Source organism: Camellia sinensis, chromosome 3 (genome assembly GCF_055761805.1).
Source record: "Camellia sinensis isolate YWXY chromosome 3, ASM5576180v1, whole genome shotgun sequence".
NCBI lineage: Eukaryota > Viridiplantae > Streptophyta > Magnoliopsida > Ericales > Theaceae > Camellia > Camellia sinensis.
In genome coordinates, this window is record NC_138963.1 from 206,924,516 (window position 1) to 206,939,403 (window position 14,888).

The following is a 14,888-nucleotide window of genomic DNA, read 5'->3' on the forward strand; positions in this document are numbered from 1 at the left end:
TTTTATGAAGAACAATTTTAGTTTCTCACCATGCTAACCAAAAGTGATGAGAATTAAAACTCGAGTTTATCTCATTCTAACTATTTCTCATCCCTTTATTCATCTAAATAAGTGATGAGAGATTTTTTTCATTTCCTTTCTTCTCACCTTACCTCTCAATCTAAACGAACTGTAAACTTCATGAGAGAATAAACAATCAACTACATAAAAAATGAATAACAACCACACCAAAAAAAACCCTATTAGATGCTTAGGAGCAACGCTTTACACTATTTATCAATCACTGATGTTATGAACACAAAATTAAAACACAATGGATCACAAAAAGTGCAATATAGATTGAGATATTTTCGAAAGTGGACCACTCCATAGCTGAGTTTAATCCAATCTTCCATTGCATTTTTTATGAATCATGTTGTAATTCAATCTATGTATTTTGCATTGTTGTTTATCAATTGACACATCTTACGTTCTCTTTTAGAACACCAAAACCATCCCATTGCAAGATCAAACTCTCACACAAGTTTTTACCATTAAACACATTTGAGCCGGGAATTCGAACAAAGCTACAATCGCACCTTGCTTGTAATACAGTGACGATAAGGGTCTCCGCCCCACAATTTACAAAACCTTCTGAACATATAACATTACATATGCGATACAAAACTGTACATGATATACAAGCCATTAGAGTAACTTGTTTACCTAACTAAATATATGGTGTCAATATCTCAATCAATCTCGACATTGAACTTTCGTTTATGAAGCTGGTTTCTGTGTCTTCTACACTGATGATGTGTCAGTGAAGTATGCAGTTATTGCCTTCAACTTGCCATTTAAGAAGTTCTTCTCGACCTGCAACCATGGACTTGGCACATTAAAATGCAATCTAGTCTTAGTACAAGAAAATTTAAAGAATTCTTATTTCGGATTAATAAGTAATGGAACAGCAACAACTGAAGCTTTATTAACAGGCCATGGTAAGATTGGGGCAAAAAATAATAATGGGTGGGGGATGAATGACATTCCCACGTGGCATTAGACAAAAGATGAGATTTGTTGATCCTAACCGTTCAATTTTAGACAAAATGCCAAGAAGAATGATGGAGAGAGTAGAAATACACTCAAGAATCCACAGGTATATTCTCCTAATATTAGGGCTAGAGACAGCAAGAAATACAGTACCAACCATCACAACCTATTAAAATCACTACAACTACCCGTGAGTGACAAGACAATAATGTTTTAATTATTTGGGGCCCATTGGACATACACAGATGCAATCATGTCATTTGCACCAGAAAATGCAGAGGCAGATAAGCATCATATCGCAGAGTCATCACTGATTGTAGATGCATAACAAACAATATTGGAAACTTGGTAAAAAGCACAGGCGAAAATATTTTATCTCCAGTGACGGTTCCTTCGGATGAATTTACAGTGAGACAACAATATAATAATTTCATTCCATTTGCATAGGACATGCAAACACACCCTAGCAAAACTATGCAACTCAAGCTCATTTTTTCCCATCCGACAATGAAACACTCTGAAGATCATTCCATGAGTGGAAGTGAAAAGAAAACAAAATGTTAAAAGAAAATAAGCATGGTTTGTACCTCTAGTGACCATGGAGGATTGGCAGATAGAGATAACTCGGCCAGTTGATTGAAATCAACATTTCTTGGAAGGAACATGACAACTTTGGAAGCAATTCCCCTTGCAACATTAAACAGGACATGTCTGGCATAAGTACATAAGTACCGAGTTAGTGCCACAATTTACTTAAATAATTATGAAGAGCAAATTTATCAGAGAGAAACCAGACCCGTCATGTGGCTTGAGCATTGTCTTCATATCATATGTCGTTACTTTAGTATAATTGGGCCCACCCCAGGGAGGTGACAAGAAGACAGTGTCTGCCTACAGTGCAATAATTTCAAGGATTTAAAAACATAAGTTGGCTGGAGAATGCATCATAAGCTTTCACATTAATTATAGAGTAGCAAACCAGTTAATTCCAAAAAGTACTGTATGATAACAACATCTCAGACAACATTTTTATTTAATAAGCAAATAGATGCAACTAAAGAGCGCGAACGGAATGCAGCCACAAGTGCAAGTACGCAAGATCAAAACACTAGCTAGTTGCTACACAAATAAAAAGACTAATTAACAGCTCATCCAAGGGAATTCAACAGAGTATAAATAAAGTATTAACTCTGCGAACAACAATAAAAAAAATTAGATGTAGAATGCATTTAAAACAAACAAATTATTTCTCACAACTATTTGATGTAGCTTCTTGTAAGTTAGAAAGCTAACAATCATAAAGTAGAAACCAAAAACACTCCTCTCCCAACTTCCAAATAATAAGCTATTTTCAACTTATTTAAGTTATTTTTGTTAGTTTTCTGAATAAAATTATATATTCAATTAATACAATATACATATGATATATATAGCAATTCTAAACCTAATCCTAAACAGGAAACAATAATAAACCTAAACCAATCCTAAATAGGAAACAAGAATAAATCTAAATCAATCCTAAATAGGAAATAAGAATAAACCTAAACCAATTCTAAATAGGAAACAATATTCACATAATATATACTATACTAATATTATTCTCACACCCCCGCTCAAACTCAAGGTGTTTGGGTAGAAAACACTGAGAGTTTGCCAAGAAGAAACTGAAACCGAGCAATGATGTGAGTCTTATAAGTCAGCAAGCTGCACAGCCGAAGAGACGAAAGGAAGCAAGATAGAGACAGACTGCTGATGCTAATGAACAAAGTGACAATCAATCTCAATGTGCTTACTCCGCTCTTGGAAGACAGTGTTATGTGCAATTTGAATAGCACTGCGGTTGTCACAATAGAGGGATGTTGGAGAAGACTAAGTCCAAGTCAGAGAGAAGACAACGAAGCCAGACAACTTTAGCAGTACCATGAGCCATAGCACGATACTCAGCTTCGGCAGTAAAGCGAGTAACAATAGTTTGTTTCTTGCTTTTCCAAAAGATTAAGGAATTGCCAAGAAACATACAGAAACTAAACGTGGACTTGCGATCAGTAACATCACCAGTCCAATCAAAATTAGCATAGGCCACCAAATCCAGAGAGGAAGTAAAGAACAATAGTAAACCTTGAAATATAATATCTTGGAGATAGCAAAGAATTCGAACCAAGACAGCCCAATGTGTAGAGCAAGGAGCAAAGACAAACTGGCTAACCACATGAACAACATAGACAAGATAAGGACGAGTAACCGTCATATAGATTAAGCAACCTATGAGCTCTCAATATAGAGTAAGATCATCCAGAAGAACACCATCAGTAGTGTTGAGCTTTACATTAAGCTCAATGGGAGTATTAGAAATCTTAGTGTCAGTAAGACCGGCACGATGAATAATCTCATTGGCATACTTGGCCCGAGAAAGAAAGTAGCCATTGGGAAAAGAAGCTACCTCAATATCAAGAAAATACTATAATGGGCCCAGATCTTTCATTTCAAAGGTGCGAAAAAGATGCTGCTTGACCTCAGATATAGCAAAAGAGTCAGAACCAGTGATGATCATATCATCCACATACAGTAATAATGCAACAAATCCAATAGAGGTGTGGAGAAGAAATAAAGCAGAGTCTTGGGCACAAGGATGAAATCCAAGCTCAGTAACATCAGTCTGAAAGCGATCATACCAAGCACGAGCAGACTGCTTCAGACCATACAGAGCACGCTGAAGGCGACAAACCTGTGTAGAGGTTCTGAAAAGCAGACAACTCATCCTCTATAACTTGAACCCAATGAGGATCCTGACAGGCCTCTTTGTAAGACTGAGGTTTTGAAAAAGAGTGAATAGCAGATAAAAAAGTATGATAGGAAGCAGAAAAACATGTATTAGACCAACCCAACCTGTTTGAAGGATGACACGCTCGAGTAGGATTATCGGTGTGTAACAGGATCAGAGTCGTCAAAAGCAGGAGGATCAACAACAGGGGCAGAGACAACCGGTGGAGGAGGAGCCATGCGACGAGAATAAACTAACGGAGAAGGAGAAGAAACCGAATGAGAAGAAACAGCCAGAGGTGAAGCAGGAGGAGAAGATGAAATAAGCTCAGGAGAAACTGTGGAGATGTACTCATCAGACGGGACCTTAGAAGGAAACAGATCAATATGAACCAAATCCTCTCCGGAAACTGGGGCTGTGAGAGGAGGAAGTTGAAAATAAGGTAGACGTTCGAGAAAAGAAACATGACGGGAGACATAAAGACAACGAGAAACAGGGTTGTAACACCGATAGTCTTTCTAAGTAGGACTATAACCCAAAAAGACATAGAGGACAGGCCGAGCACTAAGTTTGGTCCTATCTTTGCGGGAAGAAGGAAAAAATAGGCAAACCCAAACACACGAAGGAGGGAGTAGTTAGGAATTTGGGAAAACAAAGCCTCATAAGGAGACTGACCAAACAGAAAGGGGAGTAGGCATGCAGTTGAGAAAAAAAATAGCAGTAAGAACTGTCTCCCCCTAGAATGGAGCAAGAATTAAGGCAGAGAGAAGAAGAGACCTAGCTGTCTTAAGGAGATGACGGTTTTTACGCTCGGCTCGACTATTTTGGACAAGTGTATCTGTACAGGAAGTTTGGTGAATGGTACCCAAATTGGCCAAATACTCACAAAACTCATTTTAAAAATATTTCCTATCCAAGTCAGATCGTAACACTTTAATTATAGACCCAAATTGAGTAGTAATTATAGACTAAAAGATACGGTATATCTGATAGAAATCGGACTTATGAGTCACAAGATAAACCCGAGTGTAACGAGTGCAGTCATCAACAAATGACACATAGTATGCATAAACCCCTTTAGTGAAAATAGGAGAAGGGCCCCAAACATCAGTATGAACTAAAGAAAACGGTATATCAAATATAGAAGTATTTTTACGAAAAGATAAGGCTGTCATTTTGGCAAGTTTACACCCCCAACATTCAGTAAGTTCATTAGGAGAAACTTTACCCAATAAACCTGACTGACCTAAAGACCGTAAGCGGTCAGCAGACAAATGTCCTAATCTAGAATGCCACAAGTAGAAAGGATTGGACAGAGAATCTAACTGAAAAGAAAAAAAAAAACAATTTGAGAAGTTATCATAGGCAGATGCAAGCTTTTCACCACATAGAGGTCTCCAATTCTATAGCCAGTCCCAATCTACTACTTGAACATCCGATCCTGCACAGAACAAATAGAAAAAGAAAAGATAACATAAAAACTAAAGGCATCAAGCTGACTAATAGATAATAAACTGACAGATAACTGAGAAGCATAAAGGACAGATGGAATAGAGACAACAGACATAGCAAACGGTAAGACAGACCCAACAAATATAATAGACATACCAGACCCATTAGCAGCATTAACGGTAATAGGAAAATGAGGGGGAGTACAATTTTGAAGTAAGAAGAGATGGAGAGTCATATGATGAGAGCCACCAGAGTCAAAAATCCAGACAGATAAAGAGATACCTGAAGAAGACCCAAACAAGCCTGAATGAAGAGAGGAAATAATGGAGGCAGACAAGGATGGCTGTGAGGTAGATAGTGTATGCTGAAGCTAACTAACCCGAGCACTCAAGGAAGCCAAATTAGGATCAAGAGCTGGAGCAGATACAGTAGAACCGGCAGAAGCCTGAAAATTACTCGGAGAAGAAAGGCAAAACTGGGTCCGAGACTGCTGAGAATGTGAGCCAAACAGACATCCCTTCTTGGGATAGTGATACTTCTAGTAGCCCCTCTAACGGCAGAAGGCACACTCATCTGGAGCTAAAGACCTCATAATAACCAGAAAGCTAAGGGGTTCAAGTGTAATAAACAGAAATTTGATAAGGCAAAATCTAATAAACCAATACTAGATGGGTCAAATATGACCAAACAGAACTAGAAAAGGAGTTGCGTAATTCCCCAAAACAGATGTAGTGAACCAGAGAAGAGATGGGTCAACCAAGAGAGATAATACCTCAGATGGGTCACGCAATCTAACCTAGAACCAACGAAAGAGAGAAAGCAAACCGTCGCGAGAGAGAGCTTAATCGTAAAGCAAAACTGAGGAAGAGTGAACCAACCAGAGAACCAGAAGTTGAAGTAAAGTCCAGCAAGTCGAAGCAGAGAACCAGAGACCAATGATGAAGAGCTTCGATCAACACAGCCAGAGAGAGAGAACCTGAAGTCGAGGTCGAGCGAAAAGAACAAGGTCAGACAGAGCTGCGAGCGAGAGAGAGAGAGAGAGACAGAGAGAGACAGAGAGACCTTCACGAACCAAAACGAAAGAGAGAGAGAGAGAGAGATCCCTCGCGCGAACCAAATGGGTCAATGTGTTGTCGGATTGCAATTGTGGTGATAAATATGACTTCAATGAACACCCAATGGCTACGAAACAAACACTAAAAATTCAGACGAATTGCAATGATGAAATGCGATGACCAGACGAAACAACCAGACGAAGTACCAACTCAGATGGGTCGACTTCATGAGACTAAAGATCAAAATCAGAGATGGTTGCTAGGGTTTCGAGTCCTTCAGGTTTTGAACCAAGCTCCGATGCCATATTAGTTTTGTGCATAAAATTGTATATTTAATTGTGTTTTAATACAATATATACATCTGATATATATAGCAATTCTAGACCTAATCCTAAATAGGAAACAATATTCACATAATATATACTATACTAATATTATTCTCACAATTTCTACATAATAAATTGTAAGCAAAAACTACACCAAATAGTCTAACACAGACTCCCAAAGTTATAAATTTAAAAATAATAAAGAAAAAGAAAAAGCAGCAGCTATAAGCAACTCATATAAGTTGTACCAAACAGCCCCAATATAGCCTTGCCCACTGCTTCCAAGCTTCCTTACCAAATCATGACTTTCAAAACTTTTATCATGTTCAGACAATATGGATCCACACTTTGCCAACTCAAACATAGGAAGATAAGATCACAAGAACATAAGTTATTCTTTTCAAATCCTATATAGCTACTCATCATGCTCCATTGTCTTCTTTGAAAAATGTCCACCAGTATGACAAAAGATACATCATTTAGCCAATTAAAAATGAAGTTAAAAGGGTACAAGTCTTGTAATTGATGTCATAGCAATGGGAAATTAATGTCAAAGAAGTAAGTCACTCAATAAAATTTAATTGCACAACACTTGTAACACAAACAACACACACTCAAATTTAGCAAATTTGACTCTTGGCAAAAAAGAATAACAAGATCCTATATAGAGAAATAAAAAGCATTTTCCCTTATCATTATTAAATACTCCCTCCGTCCCATTTTATTGGTCCACATTTCCATTTTGGTCCTGTCCCAAAATATTTGTCCATCTTCTATTTTGGGATACTAAATTTAGTTAGATTTCCAAAATTGCCCTTTATAAACTCATTTTAAAATTCAAATAAAAGGGCAATGGTGGGAAAAATGTTTCAAAATTTGAATTAGAATGTAATGATTGCATGTCTCCTTAATAAGTTGGATTTTCTATAATGGGCAAATAAATTGGGACGGAGGGAGTATTTTATAATGTCATTCAGTATGAATAGCTGCATTCTCTTCTTCTATTCCTGTACTTAAAAATGCCCTATAACTGTCAAAAACAATATGGTTTAAAGCATTTTGCAGCTTCCAATTCACAAGCTTTGACAATCTTATTCTTTTAAATGTCTAACCAATGAACTTAAATACCTTCAGCCTCGGTGCCAAGAGGAAAGAGTCACCTCTTATGAACTCTATACGGTCATCAACTCCATAGACGGCTGCATTATGCTGTGCATAATCAATCTTCTTCGGGTCAATATCGATTGCAATAACATGTTTGCTCCTGAATTAGCAAATAACAAAGAAATCAAGCACACACATCGAAGTTGATATAAGAAACCTTGCAAGCTGAACATACTTATAAGAAAAGAATTATGATTGCGCTTTTTATCTAAGTACCACACAAATCGTGAACATCATGAATGAAACATGAATTTCTCATAAAAAACGTAACCAAAAAAAAAAGGTTGAAAGAAATATATCAATCTTTTTATGCCAGTTAACATGCACAATAACCCAACAACAATAACTTCACCATTCCTATTGAACAGCTATCCTCTGACAAATAAATGACTTCCAAAACTAGTATATTTGAAATTGTGATAGGCACCGATAAATAACATGCAACATCTAATATTTTACTCAAAGAAAATTTATCTTATCCGTCTCTTCAACTGGAAAAACATGATTAGACCGTAATAAAGTACGCACAACTGGCTACCCGCAAGTTCACAATAAGCCCAGATAAGAAATCTCTATGCCAATTCCAACAACAATCCAGTAATCATATGTAAAACATAATTTTAAATACTAGAATCGGAAATTCTTACCCAAAAAATGAGCTGAAAAGGCATGTGCAGGACATCATTACAATCATTTAGTAACTTCAGTGACAAATCATGTAATTTTCCTCTTTGATGTAAAGCATAAAATACATATAGATATATATATATATATATATAAAGAACTACCACAACATGGTGTTAAAATAGTGCTCACCTCTGTGCGAATTGGATGGCATTCCCACCAACCCCAGTAAAACAATCAATTATGATACCAGTACCACAACGAAATGCATGATGCCTGGCTACAGGTTCTGGAGTGACAGAAAACCAACCTTCTTCATCCATTTTTATTCCATCATCAAATTTGGAGAAGAGTAGATATCTTTGACACCAATATTTGCCAATACTGGGAGAGAACTCCTCCAAAATCCCTTGGAATTGAAGCTCTGTAAAGATTTCGATGATGATTTATCATGAGGAATAAAATTCAACACTTTCTGATCAAGTATCAATAGTTTATTAGTTGTGAACAGCTCAGGAAAATAACTACGAAAAGCTCCATAACCAACCACAACACAATTTACAGTTTAAAATGTCCTGAAAGTTGTGTTTAAGCAAACATCATAGACATGAGGTGTATCAGGATCAGTACATTCAACACTTGTTGTAGATATAATTAATTGTAGGTTTTTGTGTCCCGCATCAAATGCCACAAGGCATGGACCTCCCATGAGGCATTCCCCTGCACCCCGCCAGGACTTTCCCTACCATCACTTGGCTCAGACTTGGCACTCTGACCTTGCCTAGGTCAAGAGCAGGGCTTCACGACCCCCGGGTTAGTGTGTCGATCATGGGATGCCCGAGCAACGCATGACCCAGCACAGTTTCACTAGGGACTTTTGGATTGGCGGCTAGAGTTGAGGGCTATAGTCAAAGTTGTCTAGCTCACCGCCTCTCATGGTGGCTTTACTTTGACCAATTTTAGACAAGATAAAGGTCTCTTCGGCCGAGACATATGATAACTCGAGAAGTGCATTAAACCTACCCACTGGTACCTCATAAGGGGTATCACACCTACTCAGCACGACTCCTGAGAGTGAGTTGACCTCATGGCCCAACTTTCCTATAAAAGGAGTCTTTCCCTTCCCTCCATATGCAGCAAGCTCCTCTATAGACGAGATCTCCTTCACACATGAGATAGTTCACCCCCACTGCCACTCTCTCTCTCTCCACTAAGGTTGTCTCAGCTCTCTCCCTCTATAGCTCTAATGGTTTTGCATCAAGCCTACCATGATTCCCAAAAGGTACAGGGTCTGCACATTTAACCCACACTAATTTAGCACTACCTCTCACATGTCCTTGAAAGGCCTTATCAGATGGTTGATACTCTGTAGAAGAACTCAGAAGCATGACCACCTTCAAAGTTTTGAGTTCTGGCCAGAAATCTATTGCTCATGCTGTAATTAGTGAGTAATCCTACTCCCATGTGAGACATTTGGTAGAAATTTTGATAAATCTTTTGGGATCTCTAGCATTTTTCGTAATTGGTAGCACATGTTGTTCCATGAAACAGAATGTGTTACCAATTATAGAACGAGTAACAGATTTTTGCTATTCAATATTCTCGAACTATTAGCTTATTAATATCCATGATACATGATATATCACACATATCAGTATACAAATTTTCAACAACTTTGCAGAACAAAAGAAATTGTGCATTAAAAAAATGAAAATGGAGAAAACAAGAAGAGAAACAGAGAGAGATTTGAACCTTCAGAGTCACTAGATAATTTCCTGTTCAGTCGTGTTCTCTTCCTTGCTTTCTTGTTCAGTTTTCTAGTGACAGAATTTTGCTCATTTTCCAACTTGTCTGTTGCACGATCCATTGGGCCAAGAAGCACATTACCATTCCAATTGTCCTCCGATAGAACAAGTGCAGTGCCGAAGCTGCAACAAGAACCAGATCAGAAACCCATGCCCTAGTCAACAACATTTTCTATTGATAAGGAGAGCATCGTGTAGTGCTCATACACACATCATAGACTAAACCTATCTGATACTACCTGCAAGCATCTGATGGTTGGATGGCATCATCACAATCACAGTTTGATTGGATTCCCTCACAAAAGATAATCTCCTCAGAGTTACCTATTTGTCCAGAGCAATCCAGTTCTTCAGTTCTATAAGCATCTGTTATCTGCAAATTTGTACTGCAAACCTCACCACAATCTATTTGCTTGATTTCATTTCCCCAACTGTGATTGAAGTTGAATAGAAGTTAGATTAAAACAAAAAGGGGGGAAACATAAATACTACTAGAATATCCCCTGAAATTAAAGAACCAAAAAATGATGAAAAACAGAATACCTGCATGTGTGCTCTGATAACAAATGTAATAAATTTTCGTCACAACAATTTTTATTGATCACCTCGGTTTCATTCAACTGTTCAAAACCACAGTCTAGAGTAGGCGTAGTCATCAAGTCACAAAAGTTGTCACCAGCAAGCTCAAACTCCCCGAAGGGCTCAGTAGGTGGCTGGTCCGGTGATTTATCGTCTTTCTTGGATTCCCCAAATGAATCAGACTCACACCGCAAATCATAAGAATTTAGATCTAGCGATTTACTATGATGGGAAGAAACTGCAGAATTAAAATTCTTTTCAGCCATCTCAACAATCATTTCTTCTGATTTTTCAATGCCTTCACCAAATACTAGGTGTTCCATGCCTGGAGGAGGGTCCCATGTAGACTCATGTGTTTTGGTGTTATAAAAATAGTTTCTCTTGTAGAAAGAGTCCCAGTATGAGGTCCAGTCTTCGAAATCACCATTGTCTTTACTGTCAGTTTCATCGTGGTCAAGCATTTCTGAAGACTGTGAGCATGCACCTACATCACGGCCCTGCGGCTGCTCAATACAAATATCACTGTAGAATTTCTCACCTTCTGAATCACCATCAACCACCAAGAAACCTTCCATACATGAAAGTTCCATTAATCCTCTATCCTGTTCGTTCTTGTGATGCTCAATATCATCATCTATGGTAATGCTTCCTGGGGAAGTTCCAGCGTCTGAATTGTTTGACACCGCTGCAGTTTTCATGTTGTCCTTTGAAAAAACATTGCTGTGCATGGAGCCACAATCCAGGCTATAATTTGTTATAATGCTGGATACTCCATCACATGCCTGTTCCTCAACAGCAGCACAAGTAGTCCTGGCAGTCAAATCTGCCAAATCTTCTTCCTCACCACAAAGGCATTGAGTTTTATTGAAGTCCACTGCAATACCACAGTAAGATGATTCACTTTGGTCCAGCATTGACATGGAACATAAAGAATCATTGGTTTTACCATGAAAAACAGTGGGAGATGCAATATCCCCTTCACTCACTTTGATTAAATCTAGTACACTATCATCACTTCTTTCATGACCATGTAGATGTTGCTTGTTCATATCCTTTCTTTTCCCTTTGATCTTGCCATGGCTCCTCTACAACACAAAGCCAACATCATTGGATGAGCAGAAGTAAAATAATGACAAAGAGGATGGTCAATAACACCTTTTTTTTAGAGATGGGAACATTCTGTGCAACCATTAAACTATGCATTGATTCTGGTAACCCTTTGAAGCCATCCTTAGCAATAGAACTCATAATTTCTTCATTACATCTGAGAGCTGCCTAAATAGGAACATTTTCTTCATTATATTATATCTAATAGAGTTGCCTAAAGAGTGAAGCTTATAAATTTGCCCTATATCTTGGAGCAGCATGGTGCCAATTTTTTAGCATGGAGATGGCAATTGCCTCTTTTCTAATTTCGCAATAATTCTATTTGTGAATGATAGATGGTGGAGCAACACAGGCATGGGTCCATTGCCTGTAATGTCTAGGTCATCTTCTCGAGAAACCATTGTTTTTTAACAAACATCTACCACAAGCCTAGTTTATCATTAATAAATTTAACGTTATCTCTCCACTGATGGACGCAAACATGCACAAGTGACTAATGGGTTTTTTTTTTTAGATGCTATTATAATGGCATTGTTTCATCTCCAATAGAAGTAGATGTACACCTAATAAAAGTTACATATTGGGTATGCGTCACCTGCGAGGGCATTGCAAACAAACTTACAAATGAGGGACTAAACTTTACTAACTAAAATTAGAGAGAAGAAAGTGCAAACTCACTTCCTTGTTTGTTTGGAAGGAAATAGGAAGCCCTAATGCACTCATCTGCCTGGTGAGTTCCATGTCATCTGATAAAGGGCAACAATCTGAAAATTCAGTAAAGACCAATAGAACCACTTGAGAAGCATACAAATAGCATATATCTAGAGTGACACAAGTATAAAATAAATAGAAATCCAACACAAATTTAACAAATTTCACCTACCCACAAAGCAGTAGATGGAGAAAGTAAAGATCTATTATAACAAGCTGAAAATTAGGTGGATAATAGCATCTCCAATCCTTCATCAATTTTTTCATCATATGCAAAAATGATGAAAAAATGGCTATAAGTGTGCCCCCAACCATTTCACCAAATCAAAGATGAACCAAATAATCCTTCACCAAATTCCCTATCGTCATATTTTTACTCAAATTTGTTGAAATTTAAAAAAGGATTGGAGATGGTTTTGTTTCATAAGTTTGGAAATTTTCCAATACATTTGATCAAAAAAAATGAATATTGATGGGAGTGCTCTAAAAGACTTGCCTTTCGTTGCAAGAATGGTGTCTGAGCTGGTCTGATCGTCATCACGAAGAGAATCCTGCATTCAGATACTAAAACCTGAACCAAAAGCTCAACAAACTTACGAAGAACTAGGTACCAAAAAATAGAGTGAGAGAATGAAGAGACAGGGACTGACTGTAAGTTCACGACAAGACAGCCCTTCTAGGGTCTCCATTGAAGAATCATCCCTGTTAGAGTAAACAAGTCGTTGTGTTCAAATTTACTAAGGTTTAAGATCCTAAACTGCCCTAATTTTCTAGTGCGTTGAATTGTTATAACATCATATATACATAAATACAGAGAAAAGGAGAGAGACACACACACACACACACCATAGGAAGACTTGGGTGAGCTTGAAGAGGGAGCCGAGAGCTTTGACAGCAGGTGATTCGCTTCCAAGTAGCAGAGCATCCATACCAAAATCTCGAAGTGGTAAATAGAGAGAGATACGGCCTTATATATATACAACGGGAGCGGGAGGGGCTAGGTCAGAGCACGGTCGCCACCGTCTCACTCACTCCAGTCAAATGCATAATTTGGTAAAGGCTTAAACGGCGACGTTGCTCTTTGTTTTTTCGAAAAACATCGAAATGGAGAGGGTAAATTGTCGCTTTGTTTGGCAAAACAGTTGGTTAAATTAGTTACAGCAAAGATAGAGATGACTAAAAAAATTTCATCACTAATAGTTTTAATGAGTGGGAAAATATAAAAAATAAAAGAAAAATACAAAAGGCAACTATCACATCAAAAGGAGAGTCACCTCATTAGTGTTCCCTTTTTAGTGCTCCCAAGCATTAATCAATTAGTTAAATAAAATTAGGAGCGGACCCGGGTCGGTTATGGCTACGAAACTTTCAATTTGTCATCCGTCTGCCAAATTAACAGGTTGAAAAAAATCAGTTCGCATCCGTTCGCCACGGATTGAAGAATAAATGTGAATCGATTTGACAGTTTAAAATTTTATAAATTTTCAAAATAATTTAACTTGTGCACTTCCTTAAAAAAATTTTAAAAAAAAATTATAGTCGATAACTTAAAAAAGTATTATAATCACTGCATGCTTCATCTAAATAAATAAATTTTAAAACTTTACAATATTACAATCATTACATGCTTCATCCACATATTACAATCACAGCATGCCTCATCTGTATAAAATAGGGCAAATTACTCTAACAGTCTCTATAGTCTGGGACTTGTGTCACTTTAGTCCCTTAGTTCCTGACTTTTCAATTGTGACACACTTTATCCTGAATTTTGAATCTTGTTCTAAATAAGAACAATTGAACATACGATTGCTTAATTTCAATGGCAAAATCGTCAATTTGATAAAATATAAACTAATTTGACAAAAATAAATGTCAAAAACATATTTTAAAATTTTAAAAAATTATTTCTACCAACTAAAAATAAAATTACGTAAAATTGATAAAAATTCAATAAAAATTACATGATTAATTTTGAAAAATTAATTTTACATGATCATCATCTAAATACATAATAAAAATTAATTTGGTAAAAATAAATAAATGTCTAAAAGATTTATCAATTTTATATAATTTTATCTTTAGTAGGTAGAAATAATTTTTAAAAAATCAAAAATAATTTTTTTACATTTATTTTTGTCAAATTAATTTATATTTTATCAAATTGACGATTTTGCCCTTGAAAAATCCAATAGTATGTTCAATTGTCCTTATTTGAAACAAGATTCAAAATTTATGGTCAAATATGTCACAATTGAAAAGTCAGGGACCA

At 36.9% G+C, this 14,888-nt stretch overlaps 1 protein-coding gene across 16 annotated transcripts; it reads right to left on the reverse strand.

Moving 5' to 3' along the window:
- Window positions 1–499: 499 nt before the first annotated feature.
- Window positions 500–13,666, reverse strand: LOC114258288 (uncharacterized). 16 transcript variants are annotated; one of them, XR_014365154.1, is made up of 14 exons: window positions 13,453–13,656; window positions 13,267–13,318; window positions 13,113–13,167; window positions 12,584–12,669; window positions 11,954–12,073; window positions 10,763–11,883; window positions 10,459–10,650; window positions 10,167–10,342; window positions 8,725–8,838; window positions 7,755–7,890; window positions 5,178–5,234; window positions 1,829–1,923; window positions 1,620–1,743; window positions 500–855 (listed from the first exon to the last, which is right to left on the reverse strand). XR_014365154.1 is itself a non-coding variant. In XM_082922026.1 (14 exons), the coding sequence occupies exons 1-14, from the start codon at window positions 13,539–13,541 to the stop codon at window positions 784–786; spliced, it is 2,478 nt and encodes an 825-aa protein (XP_082778152.1). In that variant the 5' UTR covers window positions 13,542–13,650; the 3' UTR covers window positions 500–783. The 16 variants fall into 16 exon arrangements, 13 of the variants coding, with proteins under 13 accessions (XP_082778152.1, XP_082778157.1, XP_028054020.2 ...); XR_014365152.1 differs by having other exon boundaries at window positions 8,607–8,838; window positions 13,453–13,652; XM_082922026.1 differs by lacking the exon at window positions 5,178–5,234 and having other exon boundaries at window positions 8,607–8,838; window positions 10,763–11,672; window positions 11,745–11,883; window positions 13,453–13,650.
- Between the last annotated feature and the right edge of the window lie 1,222 nt (window positions 13,667–14,888).

Excerpts from the sequence above, each read along its gene's own strand:
- LOC114258288 (XM_082922023.1), bottom strand. The coding sequence starts at position 13,541 with ATGCTCTGCTACTTGGAAGCGAATCACCTGCTGTCAAAGCTCTCGGCT. Across the intron at positions 13,319-13,452 it reads TCTTCCTATGGTGTGTGTGT|GGATGATTCTTCAATGGAGA; the intron begins GTGTGTGTCTCT and ends TTACTCTAACAG. Across the intron at positions 10,651-10,762 it reads TTATCAGAGCACACATGCAG|TTGGGGAAATGAAATCAAGC; the intron begins GTATTCTGTTTT and ends CTTCAATCACAG.